General features: G+C 46.6%; 1 protein-coding gene across 1 annotated transcript in view; it reads left to right on the top strand.

Annotated features, from left to right (window-relative positions):
• LOC137425156 (sodium- and chloride-dependent creatine transporter 1-like) overlaps positions 1-14,892 on the top strand; it is a 160,947-nt gene extending 146,055 nt beyond the window's left edge. The window contains exons 10-13 of the mRNA XM_068113296.2: positions 9,211-9,313; positions 9,861-9,961; positions 11,162-11,332; positions 14,214-14,892. Of these exons, the coding sequence (XP_067969397.1) occupies positions 9,211-9,313; positions 9,861-9,961; positions 11,162-11,332; positions 14,214-14,372 (534 nt within the window). The 3' untranslated portion in view covers positions 14,373-14,892. The remainder of the gene's footprint in view (positions 1-9,210; positions 9,314-9,860; positions 9,962-11,161; positions 11,333-14,213) is intronic.
• Positions 14,893-16,697: the final 1,805 nt, after the last annotated feature.

The raw sequence follows: 16,697 nt of genomic DNA, 5'->3' as shown, positions 1-16,697 counted from the left end.
GTCCGAGTTAGTATGAAGAAGGCAGAGATTCAGACATTGGTGGTATAATCTCTAACTTGGGACAAGGAACATGGGAAGAGGTAGCCTTGGATTGGTTACCAGAGTAGTTACCAGGATTGGTTACCAGTTACCAGAGTATTGGTTACTTTCTGTCTTCTACCGACTCCTCTCCGGCCTTGCTCCCCCAGCTCTCTCTGTGCTCTGTCCCCCAAATATTCCTACAGGTCGCACAAGATCTGCCAGCAACCCTCTGATGGTTAAACTGCCGAAATCTCGGCTCTCTGCTCACCTTCACTCTTTCATTCCTCTTTTCTCCCGCCTGTGGAACAAACTCCCACACTCCCTTCAATCCCTCTCCTCCCTCCAGGTCTTTAAAACAGCTGTTCACCACCATCTCTTATCTTCCCCCATCCATAACCTTGATCTTTTCTACCCCCACTAATTCACCCCAGATCCACCTTGTTTGAAATTCCAACTTATTTCCTGGAAATCCTGGCAGTGTCCATATGTTTATACCTCTCCCCCCCCCCCCCCCCTTCACATGCCTCCCCCCCTTCACATGCCTCCCCCCCTTCACATGCCTCCCCCCCAAAGCCCTCTCCCTCCCACAGATCTCTCGATGTCTCCATGTCTCTCGGTCCCTGCTCTCAAATGTTGTTTTGTGTCCTTCCCCCTCTCTCCCCATCTTGTCTACCGCTCCCGATGTTATTTGTTTTATGTGTCTGTTTGTCTTTCTGTGTGATTAATGTTCGCTCTTTCACGAGCCTCGATCTTGTATACAAAACAAAACAAAACAAAACAAAAAAAAAAAAAAAAAAAAAGGAAATGTGGAACTCCGGAAAATGGAGATGCAACTGCAGAGCCAGGAAAGGTTAAAAGAGTTGGAAGGGAAAGCAGAAAAGGAAAGAGCAGAACAGGAACGAGAACTCGAGGGAGAAAGAGCAGCAGAAAGAGCAGAGGAAAGGAAAGCAGAAAAGGAAAGAGCAGAACAAACGAGAACTCGAGGAGGAAAGAGCAGAGGAAAGGAGAGCCGAAGGGAACTTAAAGGAACGGGACATGGAGTATCAGAGGGAACTTAAACTCGAGGAGCTTGAATTACTGGGGGAAAGGAGAGAAGTAGTATCCATGCCGGCCTGTTGGTTACTTCATGAAAGGGGAAATCCTCATGAGAAAATGGAGACCACCGGAGGCGCCAGCAAATGACGAGTGGAAAGTTCATTGCCAAATTGTGGTGCCATAGCCGTACCGGAAGGAGATATTGAGTTTGGCACATGACACCTTTGGCCGGGCACCTTGGAGTAAACAAGACATGTGACAGAATTTTGGTACATTTTTTCTGGCCAGGATTGCGACGTGATGTGGCGGAGTTCTGTAAATCTTGCCATTTTTGCCAGCTGGTGGGCAAACCTAATCAGAAAGTCCCTTCTGCTCCTTTAAAACCAATTCTAGCTTTTGAAGAGCCATTCAGCCGAGTCATTATTGACTGTGTAGGCCCTTTACCAAAAACTAAGGCTGGACATCAGTATCTGCTGACCATCATGTGCGCTTCCACTAGGTTCCCAGAAGCGGTGCCTCTTAGGAAAATTACTGCGGCAGTTATTGCGAAGGCCTTGATTAAATTTTTCACCCTGGTTGGCCTACCTAAGGTCATCCAGTCTGATCAGGGTTCCAATTTCATGTCAACACTTTTTCAGCAAGTGGTGCTAGAATATATAATGTATTGTTATGGTTATGGGGTAGGCAGGCAATGAAATACCTTGGGGCCAGGTAGGATTGTGTCGGTGATATGCTCCGACTATTGTGAAGAAGAAGAAAACCTCATGTTAAGTCAGCTCCGTGTGTCTGGTGAGAGCGTATCTTTGCCCCCATGGCGTGGGGTAGGGCTATGTTAATTAGGTAGGGGTTAAGGGTAAATCCCCTGTATGTAAATGACCACTGTGATGTTTTTGATTTTTTTTTTTCCCCTTGTTCCTTATGACACGACACCACACTACACTACACTACACACACTACCAGCCAAGCGACTGGTGCGTAATTATGAACATTGATTAAAGTAACCGGAACCAGGACATTCAAGTGCCGCTGGCGCCGTCAGCCGAGTCATCGCAACACCAAGCAAGCAGGGCCGTGAGGCCCCGCCCTGAAAGGTGGCGATTGGTCGGGGCGATGGAGCGATGAGATGGGACTCGCTGAGTGGAGCATGCGCGGACGTCATGGGATGACGTTCGAGACCGGGGAACAAAAAGACTGAGTCCCGGCATTTTCCCTCTCTGGCTTCGTGGATGTAATTGCGAGTGGACGCATTCGTTCTTTTCTCCTCTCTTGCGGTGGGACATTCATTGCGGGCAGACGCATCTTTCTATTGGTCCGAGCGATTGGTGCGAGCCGACGCATCTTTTTCCCTGGTACGTTGGTGCTGACTTTGTGACGGCTGTGTGCGCCTGAGAGACCTCAGTGCTTTGTGGGGCGAGGGACGAGGATGGTGCGAGGGCCTGCTCGCTTCACGTTTGCGGTCGGCCGTGAACGCGGCTTCGTGCCAAGGTGTACCCGGACGGCGCCTCAATGGACAAGGGATGCCACACTCCACCAGATCCCCCCTCCCTCCCCGTAGGGCCCCGGTCATACCAGAACAACCAATGGTTTTGGACCCCATGATCTTCGACGGCCCCAGATGGTCAAGGGGACCAGAGCTGAGTACCCACTAACATTCAGTGCACACATGTATTATTTCCCATTTATTTATCCCCTCGTGTTGTTTTATGAGTGTGTGTGGTGGGCGCTCCATTTAGGATTTTCCTATTACTGCACATTTACTTGTCCTTGGCATTATTTTTATTAAACCCTTTATTTGTTGCATTTTAAATCCTTGCCCTGTCTTGTTTAATTGTTGGTCGTTCGGCAAACCTGCTTTGTGCCCGTCCGTCCAGGTAAGCTTCACTACCCTCCACTACTCCTCGCGCGTATGAAGAAGATCTGCCATAGTTGACTGAACGCCTCGGAGGTAAGCTCGATCGGTCATTCGTCCGAGGCCTTTCTTAATCGGCACGGACAGGACAAATGGTGTCAGGGGTGTAGGATTCGGACTCAGCGGACACTCAGTGTCCGAGAGTTGGCGAATCGACACCTGCTGGGTGCAAATTGCGCTCAGCTTTTGGAATCCATTTTTAACGATTGTCTTTCTCTCGTCGAGGGGGAGGTAATTGTAGTACCGGGGTATCAAATTTTTTAAAATAGTCTATTGGTGTGCGAAGTGCAACATCATGCTTTCAAAAAAGTTTAAATTTTCTTTTTGTCTGAGGTAAATAACGCATGAGCGGGAAAACTGCTTTGTCATCGCGGATGGCAGAAGTGAATGAGATGGCCAAGCAGATGGAGGGTCCCGAAGAACTCGGAAGCGAGCCGGAGATAGAGGGGTTTGAGGATAGGATTGGAACTTCCCCCGTCTCGAGCATTAGTCCACCCCCCTCTCCTATGCGGGAGCCGGGGACAATGTGAATGGATCCGATGGATTTTTCAGGCCATGCTCAATTTTATGATGGGAATGAAAGATGAATTGAAGGGAGATTTGAATGCCCAGAGTGACAAAATTGAGGGGTTGAAGGGAGATATGAATGCTCAGAATGAGCGAGGGAACAATTGGAAAATAATATGAGGGGAATGAGTGATTGGTTGGAGAGACAAATTGAGGGAATGGAAAACAAGATTGATGGATTGGAGGGAGGGAATGAACAAATGGGTGAACAAAGGAACGAAATGAGGGAAATAAATAACCATTTGGAAGGCAAAATTGGGGAAATAACACAACAACTGGGGGAACGAATTGATAAAATAGTGGGGAAAATGGATAGTCAAATTACGGACAGGCTGGGTGAATTAGAGGTCAAATTGGAGACTAAAATTGGGGCACAGGAGCAGGAATGGGCATTAAAATTTGATTCAAAACGGGAAGAGATGGCATTGGAAATTGAAGACTGTGAAACTCAGTCTGATAGACTTGGGGCACAGTAGAGGGAAAACTCAAATTTAAATGGGAAATGTTTAACTGGAAACGACCTGGAAGGCTGTCGGGCTTGTGTGGATGCCAGAATACACCAGCAGGGGGAGGAATTGGAACCTGTGCATCACCAGGGCGGTGGTTCAGTGGAACAGGAGAAAATATTGGAGGTCCGTGTTACAGAACTGGAGTGGGTATTTTTGATGAAGACCTGTTGGGGCCAGAATTGATTGGGGATGATGAGATGAATGATGTGACACGGGAGCGGCTGGAGACCTGGGACAATACCATCGAGGGAGCGATTGCTCGGGTAAAACAGAGTCTGGGAGATGAGGTGAGTCGGTCCGTTTCATATCCCCAGGATGAGATTAAAGTGACCAAGTGGACTCTCACCACGAACAACAATTGGGCACCAGAGGCTTCGAAATTGAATATCCAGTTGGGGGGTGGGGGAGGGGGGTGTCTTGGCCCCATGCTGGACTCTGACATGGAGGAGTCGGGATGTAGAGCCTTGGAAAAACTGGTCCCCATAGTGAATTTGAAACAGCTGCAGGGAGGGGCAGAAGAACCCGAGGAAGGGGTTGGTTGTTACCTGCAGCTGCGGTTGGGCACACGAGGCCAAATTTTTCAAAAGTAAATTTAAAATTGCATTTAAATGGGAATTCAATTTGGAGCAGTCGTGGTGAGAATTGGTGCCCGGGCTGCGGAATTCGGACCAGGAGAGGTCATTGGTGTCGGCCTCGTGGGAAATTGTCGCACTTGGAAATTGGTTTGTGCCAGCCTGCTGGGGAGCTGTGCTGGCAGGATTTGGACGTGGGGTCCGACCATGGGTGTTGTGGTATGACCTGGGACCCACGGGGGGTGAGGGAGGTGGTCTGGTAGAGTGTGGCATCCCTTGTCCATCGAGGCGCCGTCTGGGCATGTGTCTCGGGCCAACAGGGTCACCGGACCCTGGAGAGGGTTAAGACCTTCGGGGGTCTGAGGTGGTTTCTCACAGGCACCTGGTATGGTGTATCCACTCAGGGGAGGTGTTGTGGGCCGCACTTTTATGGTGGCACCACGGACGGCCAAAAAGGGCCTGATGTGGTGACCGCCTGGGCATGCGGTCTGAAAGCCTTTCCTTGCTTGAGACTCTGGGACAGCCAGCATGTCTGGGACAACCTGCCATGCTGTGCTGGTCTATGGACGATGGTCGAACCGCATGGACAGGAATGGATATAGCCCACCGGACAACCATTGGAGCATCTGTGGAGCGTGATGGTGTAAGCATGATCTTCCACAGATGATCAGTGCGATTTGTGGACTCTCAGCTTGGGAAGAGAGTCATGGCATTGATGAATCTGGAAATTGGAATGAGCCGAGCCTATGGGGCCATGCTCGGCTGGCAAGTGTATGGAAAAGCGCCCTTTGGTGAAAATAGTGAAATGTGAAAAATAATTGCCACGGCTAATCTGAGGGTTAATTGCCAAATTTAAGGGTGAATTTTGTGAGGCAAAGTGGACACTGAAACCAGTGACACCATCATTGATCCAGGTGTGTTTGACCAAAGTGTTGGAGGCTGGGACAAAATGGATAGAGTAGCAGGACACAGCCTTCAACTGGCTGCGGGGGCAACGGCACCAATATTGGGATGCGGGATTGTCAGGATGGAGTTGGGCAACCAGGAGGTCAACGTGGTGTTATGGTTGGCCGAGGTGTGCGGACCGTGTCTTCTGGAATTGAGTCTCCTGGGGGAGCATGGCTGTCAACTGGACCCTGGGCATGGTCAAGTGTGGGTGGGTATTGTTGGCTGCACTTTGGTGGACTGGGGGCTGTGAGAGGTGCAGGGGACGTGATGTGGATGCCATGCACTGTGACCGTGCACCCCAGATCCGAGGCCTTGGGAATGGTGGAGTTGGCAGTAGGTGCTCACCACATCAGCCAGCTTGGGGCTAGTGGAGCCGTGTTCCTCGCAGGGGGCTGAAGGATGGATGATGGGTCACATCCTTATGGACACATGGGGGCCATGTTGGTGTTTCGGCTGCTCAACTTACCCAATGGCTCTTGCACAGAAGAGGGGCGGTGCTGTCGTAGCCAAGGGTAGTAGTGTAGTAAAGGTCACCGGAGGAGGTGTATCCACAATCCACATGCTTGCCAGTACAGAGGATAAAAGAGCAATTTGGGGAAGTTGATTGGCCCCATGGGAATTTAGAATTCGGCCGGGTGGATGACACTCTTGGACCCGACCAACCTGCCACTACCTGCACTTAAAGTAAGAGGCCTTGATGTTTACTGTCCCAGGGTTCGGTACTTGCTTAGAAATTGGGACCTTAGTAATTTGGAATGAGTTCGGGTGAGAGTGATGCCATGGTCGGTGAGGGGATTGGAGTGTGTGCCACAAACTGTCCTGTGGGTGGCATTTGTTTATGTGTGAAGGTTTGGTGTTTTTGTGTGGTCGTGAGAATGGAAATGAGTTATTGTTGAGTGAATGTGAATATGGGAAATTTTACATGTAAGCAGGTCATGGCAGCATCTTTTTATTGAAATATGTGTTGAGAATTGAATGGCAGCGGGGGAGGAAATGTTATTGTGGATTTTGTGGGTGGAGAAGGTGTGTGTGTGCGTGTGTGTGTGTGTGTGTGTGTGTGTGTGTGTGTGTGTGTGTGTGTGTGTGTGTGTGTGTGTGTGTGTGTGTGTGTGTGTGTGTGTGTGTGTGTGTGTGTGTCCGCAGGTACGGATCAAGCTCTGGAGGAGCGGTGACTGCGGTCCCCCCCTGTGGGTAATTTGCCCCCGGCAGCCAGTGGTGTCTGGAATTTTGAAACCCGTCGGCGGTGGGGGGGGCGGAGTCTGGTTGGGGCCTTGAGGTATGTCGACCCTGAGGCTATGAGAGCCTGTGGCAAAGGAGCCTGGTGTGGAGACCTTCCCAGCGGGAAGACAGCTAAGGAGCTGTTTGGCTGTCACGGGGCCAAGTATTGAAGGGGGTGGGGTGGGGAGGGGGTGAAGACGTCGCAAGTCGGGCACTTACTTTTGGGACTGCGGGCACCACAGCCTGAAGCGCCCACCATCTTGCTTGTACAGTACCTCCCGCTGCCTAGTTGAGGATCACACACACGTGTTATGACATATATGGCATGGTCTTGCAGGGGGGGTGAAATAAGTGTGTTGATTATTGCAATGTGTGTGACTGATTATGTGATCTGTGTGAATGAATGGGGGAAAAATCCACTGAGCCATGTCACTCACCTGTATCACCAGGACAGGGCCTGTGGAAATTTGGGTATATCGGGATGGCTCCGCAGGTAACGTTGGGTATTGTGGAATCCACTGGTGGACGTGGTCTGTAAAAGGGAGTTGTAAAAGTGTTTTTGAATTTTTGACTTTTGCATTTCATTAAGGTGTTGTGGCTAACATAGAGTTTTTGTGTGCTGACATTTTCTACCCGCCCCAGGAGTTAGGAGCGAGGACTCCTATAGAGTTGTAAATATTTGAAATGTTGCTTAAGGGGTGTGGAACGTTAAGGAGAGTAGGTAAATTGGCTATGGCTCGCTTCCCACAGCCCCTCCTAATTTATGTCATATGCTAATTAAGTGTGAGTCGGTAAGTGTTAAGGCTGGAACGGTGACGCCTCCAATGAACCCAGTGAACCTTGCAGGAGCTACGTATGGTTCCAGGGGCAGAGGGGGGGGGGGGGGGGGGGCTGTGCTATGTTTATGGGGGGTAGGCAATGAAATACCTTAGGGCCAGGTAGGATTGTGTAGGTAGTGTGCTCCGACTGTCATGAAGAAGAAGAAACCCTCATGTAACTTAAGTCGGCTCCGTGTCCCGTAAGCGTATCTTTGTCCTCATGGCGAAGAGTGGCGTTATGTTAAATAGGTAGGGGTTAAGGGTAATTCCCCTGTGTGTAAATGACCTCTGTGATTTTTCCCTTCTTCCTTATGACATTACACTACACACACTACCAGCCAAGCGACCAGCACGTAATTATAAACATTGAATGGAGTAACCGGAACCAGGACATTCAAGTGCTGCTGGTGCCACCAGCCGAGTCATCACAACACCAAGCAAGCCGCGAGGCTCTGCCATGAAAGGTGGTGATTGGTCGGGGTGATGGAGCGATGAGATGGGACTCGCTGAGTGGAGCACGTGCGGACGTCATCGGATGACGTTCGAGACGGGGAACAAAAAGACTGAGTCCTGGCATTTTCCCTCTCTGGCTTTGTGGATGTGATTGCGAGCGGACACATTCGTTCTTCTCTCGTCTCTTGCGGTGGGACAATCATTGCTGGCAGATGCATCTTTCTCTTGGTGCGAGCAGACGCATCTTTTTCCCTGGTTTATTGGTGCTGACTGTGACGGCTGTGTGCGCCTGAGAGACCTCGGTGCTTTGTGGAGCGAGGGACTAGGACGGAGCGAGGGCCTGCTCGTTTCACAGTTGGCGGTGAACGCGGCTTCACGCCAACGCGTGTTTTCCTGCGCAGGGATTTCGGGACCTTTGACGGCCTCAGACAGTCAAGGGGACCAGAGCTGAGTACCGGCTAACATTCATTACACCAACATTTATTATTTTCCATTTATTTATCCCCTTGTGTTGTTTTACGAGTCAGTGTGGGGGGCGCTCAATTTAGGATTTTAGTATTACCGCACATTTATTTGTCCTTGGCATTATTTTTTTTATTAAACCCTTTATTTGTTGCATTTTAATTTCTTACCCTGTCTTGTTTAATTGTTGGTGGTTCGGAAAACCCGCTTTGTGCCCGTCCGTCCAGGTAAGCTTCGCTACCCTCCACTACTACTCGCGTGTATAAAGAAGATCTGCCATAGTTGACTGAACGCCTTGGAGGTAAGCTCGATCGGTCATTCGTTCGAGGCCAGTCTTTATCGGCATGGGCAGGACAGTATTAAGACACAGCATAACAAAAGGAACAGTCAAGAGAGGGAGGGACCACAATCAATTGCAGGGTTGAGGGACAAAATGGAGGGAGACTTGGACAAATATGGGGTGTGGAGAGGATTGAGGGCTAGGTGAGCGGCATGGGATGGACAAGCTGGATAGATTTCCAGAAATGTGAACATTGTTGAAATAAAAGATTTAAATTGGACAATTGTATCACCAGAGTGAACATCGATGAAGTGCTGTGAACAGCCTCGAAATAAAAAACATTTTAAACTCTATTTGTCTTCCTTGGCTGCTGGTGTGTACACCTAACCTTACCAGTATGTTTAACTCTCCCTTGCAGGGTGGCATGTATGTATTCCAGCTGTTTGACCATTATTCTGCCAGTGGGATGACCTTGCTGTGGCAGGCTTGCTGGGAGTGCATCGTGGTGGCCTGGGTCTATGGTGTGTGAGCAGAAGCTATTTTCGTTTTTATTTGTCTTCTACAAGATCTCCTTTTCACCATTCTTCTTTCTCCACTCCATATTTATCTTCTACGCATATCAAGTGAGAGTTGTTGGTGCAGAGTAGGTGAACTATTTCTAAAATCAATGCATTGATATGAATTGTGAGAAGTCGAGGATGAATCTGGGGTAGTTAAATGGGAGGAGAGGTTTCGCGTTGACATTAGGAGTGTCACAGGGAATAAAACCCAGGTTTTCTTCACAATTTAACGGTTGTCTCGACCTCTTGATTATCTCGATTTATGGCATGTGATTGAGTTGTGGATTGTCTTTTGAGTTTTCATATCCATGGTTGACCTAATCTGTTGAATACGTGTAGTGGACATTCAAAGTGAACTTTAAACTTTGCAGCAGCCATAAATCAATGCCTTTTTAAACGCTTTGAGTCATGGAATACATTTTTTTTCATCCCTCTGTCATTTTTCATCCCTTATTCTTCGACTAAGTGTGCTTTCAAAACTGACTTTTTGTTTAATATTTTTCTAAAGGAGCAGACCGTTTTATGGATGACGTGGCTCGTATGATTGGTTATAAACCCTTTCCATGGATGAAATGGTGCTGGGCATTCATCACTCCGTGTGTTTGCATGGCAAGTACTTTATGAAATCCTCAGCAACTTGTGATTTGTTTTTACATACATGTGCAAATATGACGTGCAGGGGACAGAATTGGGAGGGGACTTTGTTGGCATGGGGATGTGGTAAAAGCCTTCATAATTGCATGCTGAGGATGTTCGATACCAATGCGAACCTTCCTTGGTTCACATGTAAACCTACAAATTTATTCTTTCACTCTCGTATTTTGACTTTAGACGTGTCGTTTTTTTTTTGTCGCTACATCAGCTAATTTTAATTGAAAATGTACATGTATGGGTGGCTTAAAAGTCTTGTTCGCTCACCTGGAACCAAGTTCAGGGGAGCTTATGCATTGGCGCATCGTCCGTCAGTCCGTAAACACTTGAACCTTTTTCTCCGAAACGGCTGATGGGATTGTGACCAAATTTGGCACAAATGATATTTGTTGTGACTAAGGTTTTTCACGGCATAAAAAAAAATCCGGGTCTAAGAGGTCTACCAGGGGGTCAAAGTGGATCCAGGTTTGACCCCCCCAAAATAGGAATTTGCTTTTTCCTCAAACTACACACACTATTTCGATGAAACTTAACCACAACCTTCATCTCCCATGATGTACCGAAGTTTGTTCATGGCATTAAAATAATCTGCCCCTTTAGGGGTCTACTTGGGGGTTGCCCCCCAAAATAGGTATTTGCTTTCTTTTCAGAAACTACACACGCAATTTCGATGAAACTTCAACACAACCTTCATCACCCGTGATGTACCAAAGTTTGTTCACAGCATTAAAATAATCTGCCCCTTTAGGGGTCTACTTGGGGGTTGCCCCCCAAAATAGGTAATTGCTTTCTTCTCAGAAACTACACATGCAATTTCGATGAAACCTCAACACAACCTTCATCACCCGTGATGTACCAATTGTTGTTTCTGACATAAGAAAAATTGGGGTCTGAGGAGGTATACGGGGTTGAGGGAGGGGGGGGGGGGGGGGGGGGAGTTGCCTCCCAAAATAGGTATTTTGTTGTTTGTTTAAAGTTGTATGATTATGTTAGTATGATTCTACATGCTGTCCTGTCTTCTATAAAGCATTGAAATTTGTTTAAAATACCTTTAGTCAGTGCAGTATACTGTTTATTCTTCCAGTGAGCGCCAGGGGTATTGCCCCTATGTTTTTTTTGACTCCTGGTAAAGTTGATTCCCTTGTCTTTCCTTCACAGGGTATTTTTGTTTTTAACCTTGTGCATTACAAGCGCCTGATGTACAACAAGACGTATCTTTACCCCGTGTGGGGCGATGCCATCGGCTGGGCCATGGCACTCGCCTCAATGTCATGCATCCCTGGGGTAGCCATATTCCGCCTTGTCCGAGCCAAAGGTTCACTCAGAGAGGTGGGGTTTTTCATAATTAATTATTGGTGATGTAATAAAATTACATATTATGTACAGTGGTAGCCAGGATTATGAAACAAATACAAGATCGAGAATTTTAAAACTATTGTGTTTGGGGAGAAGAGGAATGGGGAAAAGGAAGGGTGAGGGTGGAAATAGTGGTAAGAAGAGGAAGATTGGCGGAAAGCAAGGGAGTGATATGCATAAGACATTAAACATGGACCACCACTCAAGAAGGGACAATGTGCAATTGACATATGGATTTTCCTTTACATTAACAATGTTTGCATGAACATCATTCCTTAGCAATTTATTGTTTCTGCATTAATGGCTTCTCAAGCAGGACAAATGTTTATTATGAAATGTGGGTTGAGGGGAGGTGTGGGGTTGGGGGTGGACCCTAAGTTAGTTTAAGGAGACGGTGAATGCAAGGGTGCTGAAAGTGCCAAAAGCTTTACCAGAAAATATGAAAAGTAGAGAAGGTAAAGGTAGAAAAAAAGAAGTAAAACACAAAACTTTAGAAAACGCACAGAAAGCATAAACTAGAACAGCACTTGGTGGAGCGCGTACCTCCACCAGGCTGAATGAACAGTTTACGTTTTGTATCCCACTGATAGGCTGTATTTGGATCCGGCCCTGAATTGAAATGAGATTGGCTTGCTGTCAGCCAACCAAGTCATCCACATAGTTTTATCATAACATGTCCGCAACTTTTTTAAATATCGTGCTATATATCGTTTTTTGGCCTAGTCTCTCAATGATGAAGAAACATAGTTTATTAAAGAAAAATTATCATATCTGGATTCGGATCTTCACCAAAATCGAATCAATTGTCCTTGTCACACAACCAACCTCTCCACCAAGTTTCGTCCGAATCAATCCACAACTTTTTGTGATATCCTGCTCCTCTTATGGTATCCATGGAAATCTCCACGCATGGCTCGCAGACTTCCTCTCCTGTCGTCGTTAACGTGTGGCTCTAAATGGAATTCTCTCATCTCCCCTTCCTGTCCAGGCTGGAGTTCCTCAAGGCAGTGTTCTGGACCCTGTGCTTTTTTTTGGTCTTCATCAATGATCTCTCCGACTCTGGAAAATCCTCTTATCTTTTTGCTGATGACTCCACTCTTTGCCGCTCCATATCTCAACTCTCAGATCAGCAGGCAGCAGCCTCTTCAGTCTCTGCAGACCTGAACAAAATCAGACTGGTCAAACAAGTGGAACATGTCTTTCAATCCTGACAATTCTCACACTCTCACTATGTCTCTCCGAAAAGACCGACTGGATAACCCTCCCATCTACTTTCTCAACAATCCTCTCGAATAAGTTCTGTCACTCAAGCTTTTGGTAGCCTGGTGTTGGGCTAGCGGCTAGGGTGCCAGCTTAGGATCCCAGGATCCTGGGTTTGAATCCCGGTCGATCGCTGAATTAACGCCAGGGGGTTGACTCAGCCTGTCATCCTTCCAAGGTCGGCTAATTGAGTACCAGTTCACTGGTAATTCCCTGCTTGTCGTAAAAGGCGACAAAAAGGGTTGGCGGCAGGAAGGGCATCCGGCCGTAAAACATTGCTTCAAAAAGGGGAACAAAAAACAACAACAACCACGGTCCCCGAAAAAGGCCAACCCCCGCTTTGCGGGGAAAAATGGCCTCTAAATGTGGTTATTTTTATTTTTATTTTACTCAAGCTTTTGGGTCTCACTTTCTGGCATGATCTTTCCTGGGAAAAACCACATTTTCAAGCTGGCCTCCAAAGCCAGTTGCTGACTGGGCATCCTCTGTCATGCGAAGTCCTTCCTTGGCACCTCTGAGCTCCTCACCACATACAAAGTTTTCATCCACAGCTTGATGGAGTACTGTTCTTCCCTCTGGGTTAGTGCTCCTGCTGCACACCTAGCTCAGCTTCACGCTGTTGACACGAAGACTTTTTTTTAGTATCATTGGTATCTCCCACGATTCAGCTTATTCTGAGGGCCTTTCACTCTCTCACCGCAGGCAGGATGGTGGTCTTTGTCTTCTGCCAACTCCTCTCCGGCCTAGCTCCCCCAGCTCTGTTTGTGCTTTGGCCCCCAAATATTCCTGCAGGATGCAGAAGATCTGCTAGCAACCCTCTTCTGGTGAAACTGTCAAATCGAGACTCTCTGCTCACCTTCACTTTCATCCCTCTTTTTTTCCCCCCCACCTCTGGAACAAACTCCCACACTCTTCAATCCCACTCCTCCCTCCAGGTCTTTAAAACAGCTGTTCACCACCATCTCATATCTCCCATCCAAAACCTTGATGTTTTCTACCCCTGTTAATGCACCCCAAATCCACCTTTTTCAAATTCCGTTTTCTTTTCTGAAAGTCCTTTTAGTGTCCATGTTTGATATCCCGTGTACCCCGCCCCAAAATTCTCCCGTCCACAAATCTGCCACGTCCCTGTTCTCTACTGTTCTTGTGCTTCTCTCTCTCCCCTTCTTGTCTCCCGCTCCCTTTGTTATACGTTTTATGTGTTAGCTCTTACACGAGCCTCGACTTGGTATACAAAAAAATCCCCAAAAAAACAACCTTCATTATGAATTTGTTCAAAAGGTAAATGTCACATAATAGTCAATTTTCATCCAATTGACTGGAAAATTTAAGCATTTGCCTTTTGGGTCACTGAATTGTTTCACCAATTAAAAGCTAGAAGCTGATTGTTTTGGGGGTTTTGAGGTCAAAGGTCAAGGTAGCATAAAATCTTCTTTTTTTTTTCTACCTGTTTTCATCATGTTTAGTATGTGGAATAAGTCTTGCTACAAAGTGGATGAGAACGGGCTTTGCTTTTTCAGATGCTTTTGAGTTGTTTTTGTTGTACAAACTTAAAACCTTGAATTTGTTCCTTGTCTTCCCATTCTTTCCCCAGCGTTGGCAGCATCTCACTACACCTGTGTGGGGAGCACACCATTTGGGCTACATGTCACCTGGCATGGCTCCGAGCCCCCCACTTTCGCTTGGAGGTGACTTGGTGCCACTTCCAACCAAAAGTGGGGGCAAAGGCTCAGAACTGGAAACTGTTATGTGAGTTGAAGCGGTGCTATCTGGGATAAACCCAAAGCATGGAGATAGTCTTTGCATTTCATGCAAATTAGTGTAAATTATAGCTCATTTCCCATTTCAAATTGAGACAGCAACTTCTATGGCTGCACACTTACCCTTCCTGAAACTCCTGCCATGACTGAATAACTTGCCAGTATTCATGGTTGGCTTAGCTTTTACCACTGATTAGCACATCTGGTGAAGAGAGTCTTAACCAAATGCACTGTTGGAGGGATGTTTAACATTTGTTATCAGAAAATGTAGGGAGAAATGCAGATGAGGCTTGGGGAAAATAGGGAATTGCAACCAAGCATTAGACATTTGTAAATGTGAGGATAATTTTGTTTTGAGAAATTACTGAAGTTTAACTTTCACTGTACTTTGTTGTCGAAGTGTCTTTGTGATTAGGCAAATTTAGTAATATGTATTGGTTAAAGGAACATGATGGATTACGGGGAAACCGAGTAAGTCTGATGGAGCAATACACTGAACGTTCATTGGCATCACTCAATTACGTTGGTAAAAACTGCAATACAGACTTCAGTTCTTGGTTAAAAATAATATTCTGACATTTTAAATCCTTTGAGGATACATGTCACTTGTTATCATGACACTATGATAACTTTTGATAAACATTGTACTTTCCTAACAACTACAAAATTCACAAGATTGACTTTTAACAACAACAACACCAACATCCATGAGTTGAGCAAATGAGGCACCCAAATCACATATTTACTCATTTTCTGTAGTTTTCATCCACAACCATCTTCACAGATCATCTGGCTGTTTGTTGGCAATCACTGAACACAGAAAGGTGTGTGTGTGTGTGTGTGTGTGTGTGTGTGTGTGTGTGTGTGTGTGTGTGTGTGTGTGTGTGTGTGTGTGTGTGTGTGTGTGTGTGTGTGTGTGTGTGTGTGTGTGTGTGTGTGTGTGTGTGTGTGTGTGTGTGTGTGTGTGTGTGTGTGTGTGTGTGTGTGTGCGTGCGTGCGCACTGTACAGTCACGTGAAAAAGTAAGTACACCCCATGTAAAGTTTTGACTTTTTCAACATATTTCAACATACAGCTATTTGATCTTCATTTCAACAATATTGATAGATAAAGGTGATATAATATAACAAATATCACGAAACATTTACATTTTGTAGTCCATTGTATAATTTAAATAAATATAAATGCAAATTTCGCATGTGGAAAAAGTAAGTACACCGTTGGCTCTAATAGGTGGTATTGCCCCCTTTGGCAGAAACAACCTCAAGTAGGCGTTTCTTATAACTGTCTACCAGTCTCTGACATTGACTAGGAGAAATTTTTTCCCACTCCTCCATGCAGAATTCTTTCAGCTGTGTGATGTTTGAGGGGTTTCTTGCACGCACAGCTCGTTTCAAATCCCCCCCACAACATCTCAATGGGATTTAGATCCGGGCTTTGACTTGGCCATTCCAGAACCCTCCATTTCTTTCTTTTCAGCCATTCCTTGGTGGATTTACTGGTATGTTTAGGGTCATTGTCATGTTGCAAGGTCCACCTTCGGTTGAGCTTCAACTTTCCGACAGATGGCCTCACATTATCCTCAAGCACCCTCTGGTACAATGAAAAATTCATAGTGGACTCCATGATGGTGAGCTGCCCAGGCCCTGATGCAGCAAAGCTGCCCCAAACCATAATATTTCCACCACCATGCTTTACAGTTGGTATCAGGTTCTTGTGGTCAAATGCTGTCTTTGGTTTTTGCCAAACATGTCTTCTGGTACTGTGGCCAAATAGCTCTACCTTTGACTCATCTATCCAGAGCATATTGTTCCAGAAGTGCTGGTCTTTGCCGAGGTGTTCATTGGCAAACTTTAGTCTTGCCCTGATGTTCTTTCTGGACAGCAAAGGTTTCCTTCTGGCACACCTCCCATGTAGATCAAATTTGTGCAGCCTCTTTCTAATGGTAGACTCGTGCACTTTGACATCAACAGTGGCAAGAGCTACCTGTAGGTCCCGTGATGACATTCTGGGGTTCTTAGAGACTTCTTTCAGCATCTTGCGGTCTGCTCTCGGGCTGTACTTGCTGGGGCGGCCTGGCCTGAACAAGTTGGCAGTTGTTTGGAATCTTCTCCACTTGTAGATGATCTTCCGGACAGTCGAATGATTGATTTCAAATTGTTTGGAGATCTTTTTAAATCCCTTCCCAGACTTGTAGGCATCTATAACCTTCTTTCTGAAGGTGTCAGAGAGCTCTTTTGATCTCTTCATGATGACGCCGCACACTTCAACAACAAAGAGCAAACCAAACTAAATGTCTGAGGTTTAACTAAGACAGGT

The sequence above is a fragment of the Myxine glutinosa genome, chromosome 4 (assembly GCF_964187855.1).
Source record: "Myxine glutinosa chromosome 4, kmMyxGlut1.1, whole genome shotgun sequence".
Lineage (NCBI taxonomy): Eukaryota > Metazoa > Chordata > Myxini > Myxiniformes > Myxinidae > Myxine > Myxine glutinosa.
Note: the sequence above shows the minus strand (reverse complement) of the source record. Positions and strands in the feature narration are given on the sequence as shown.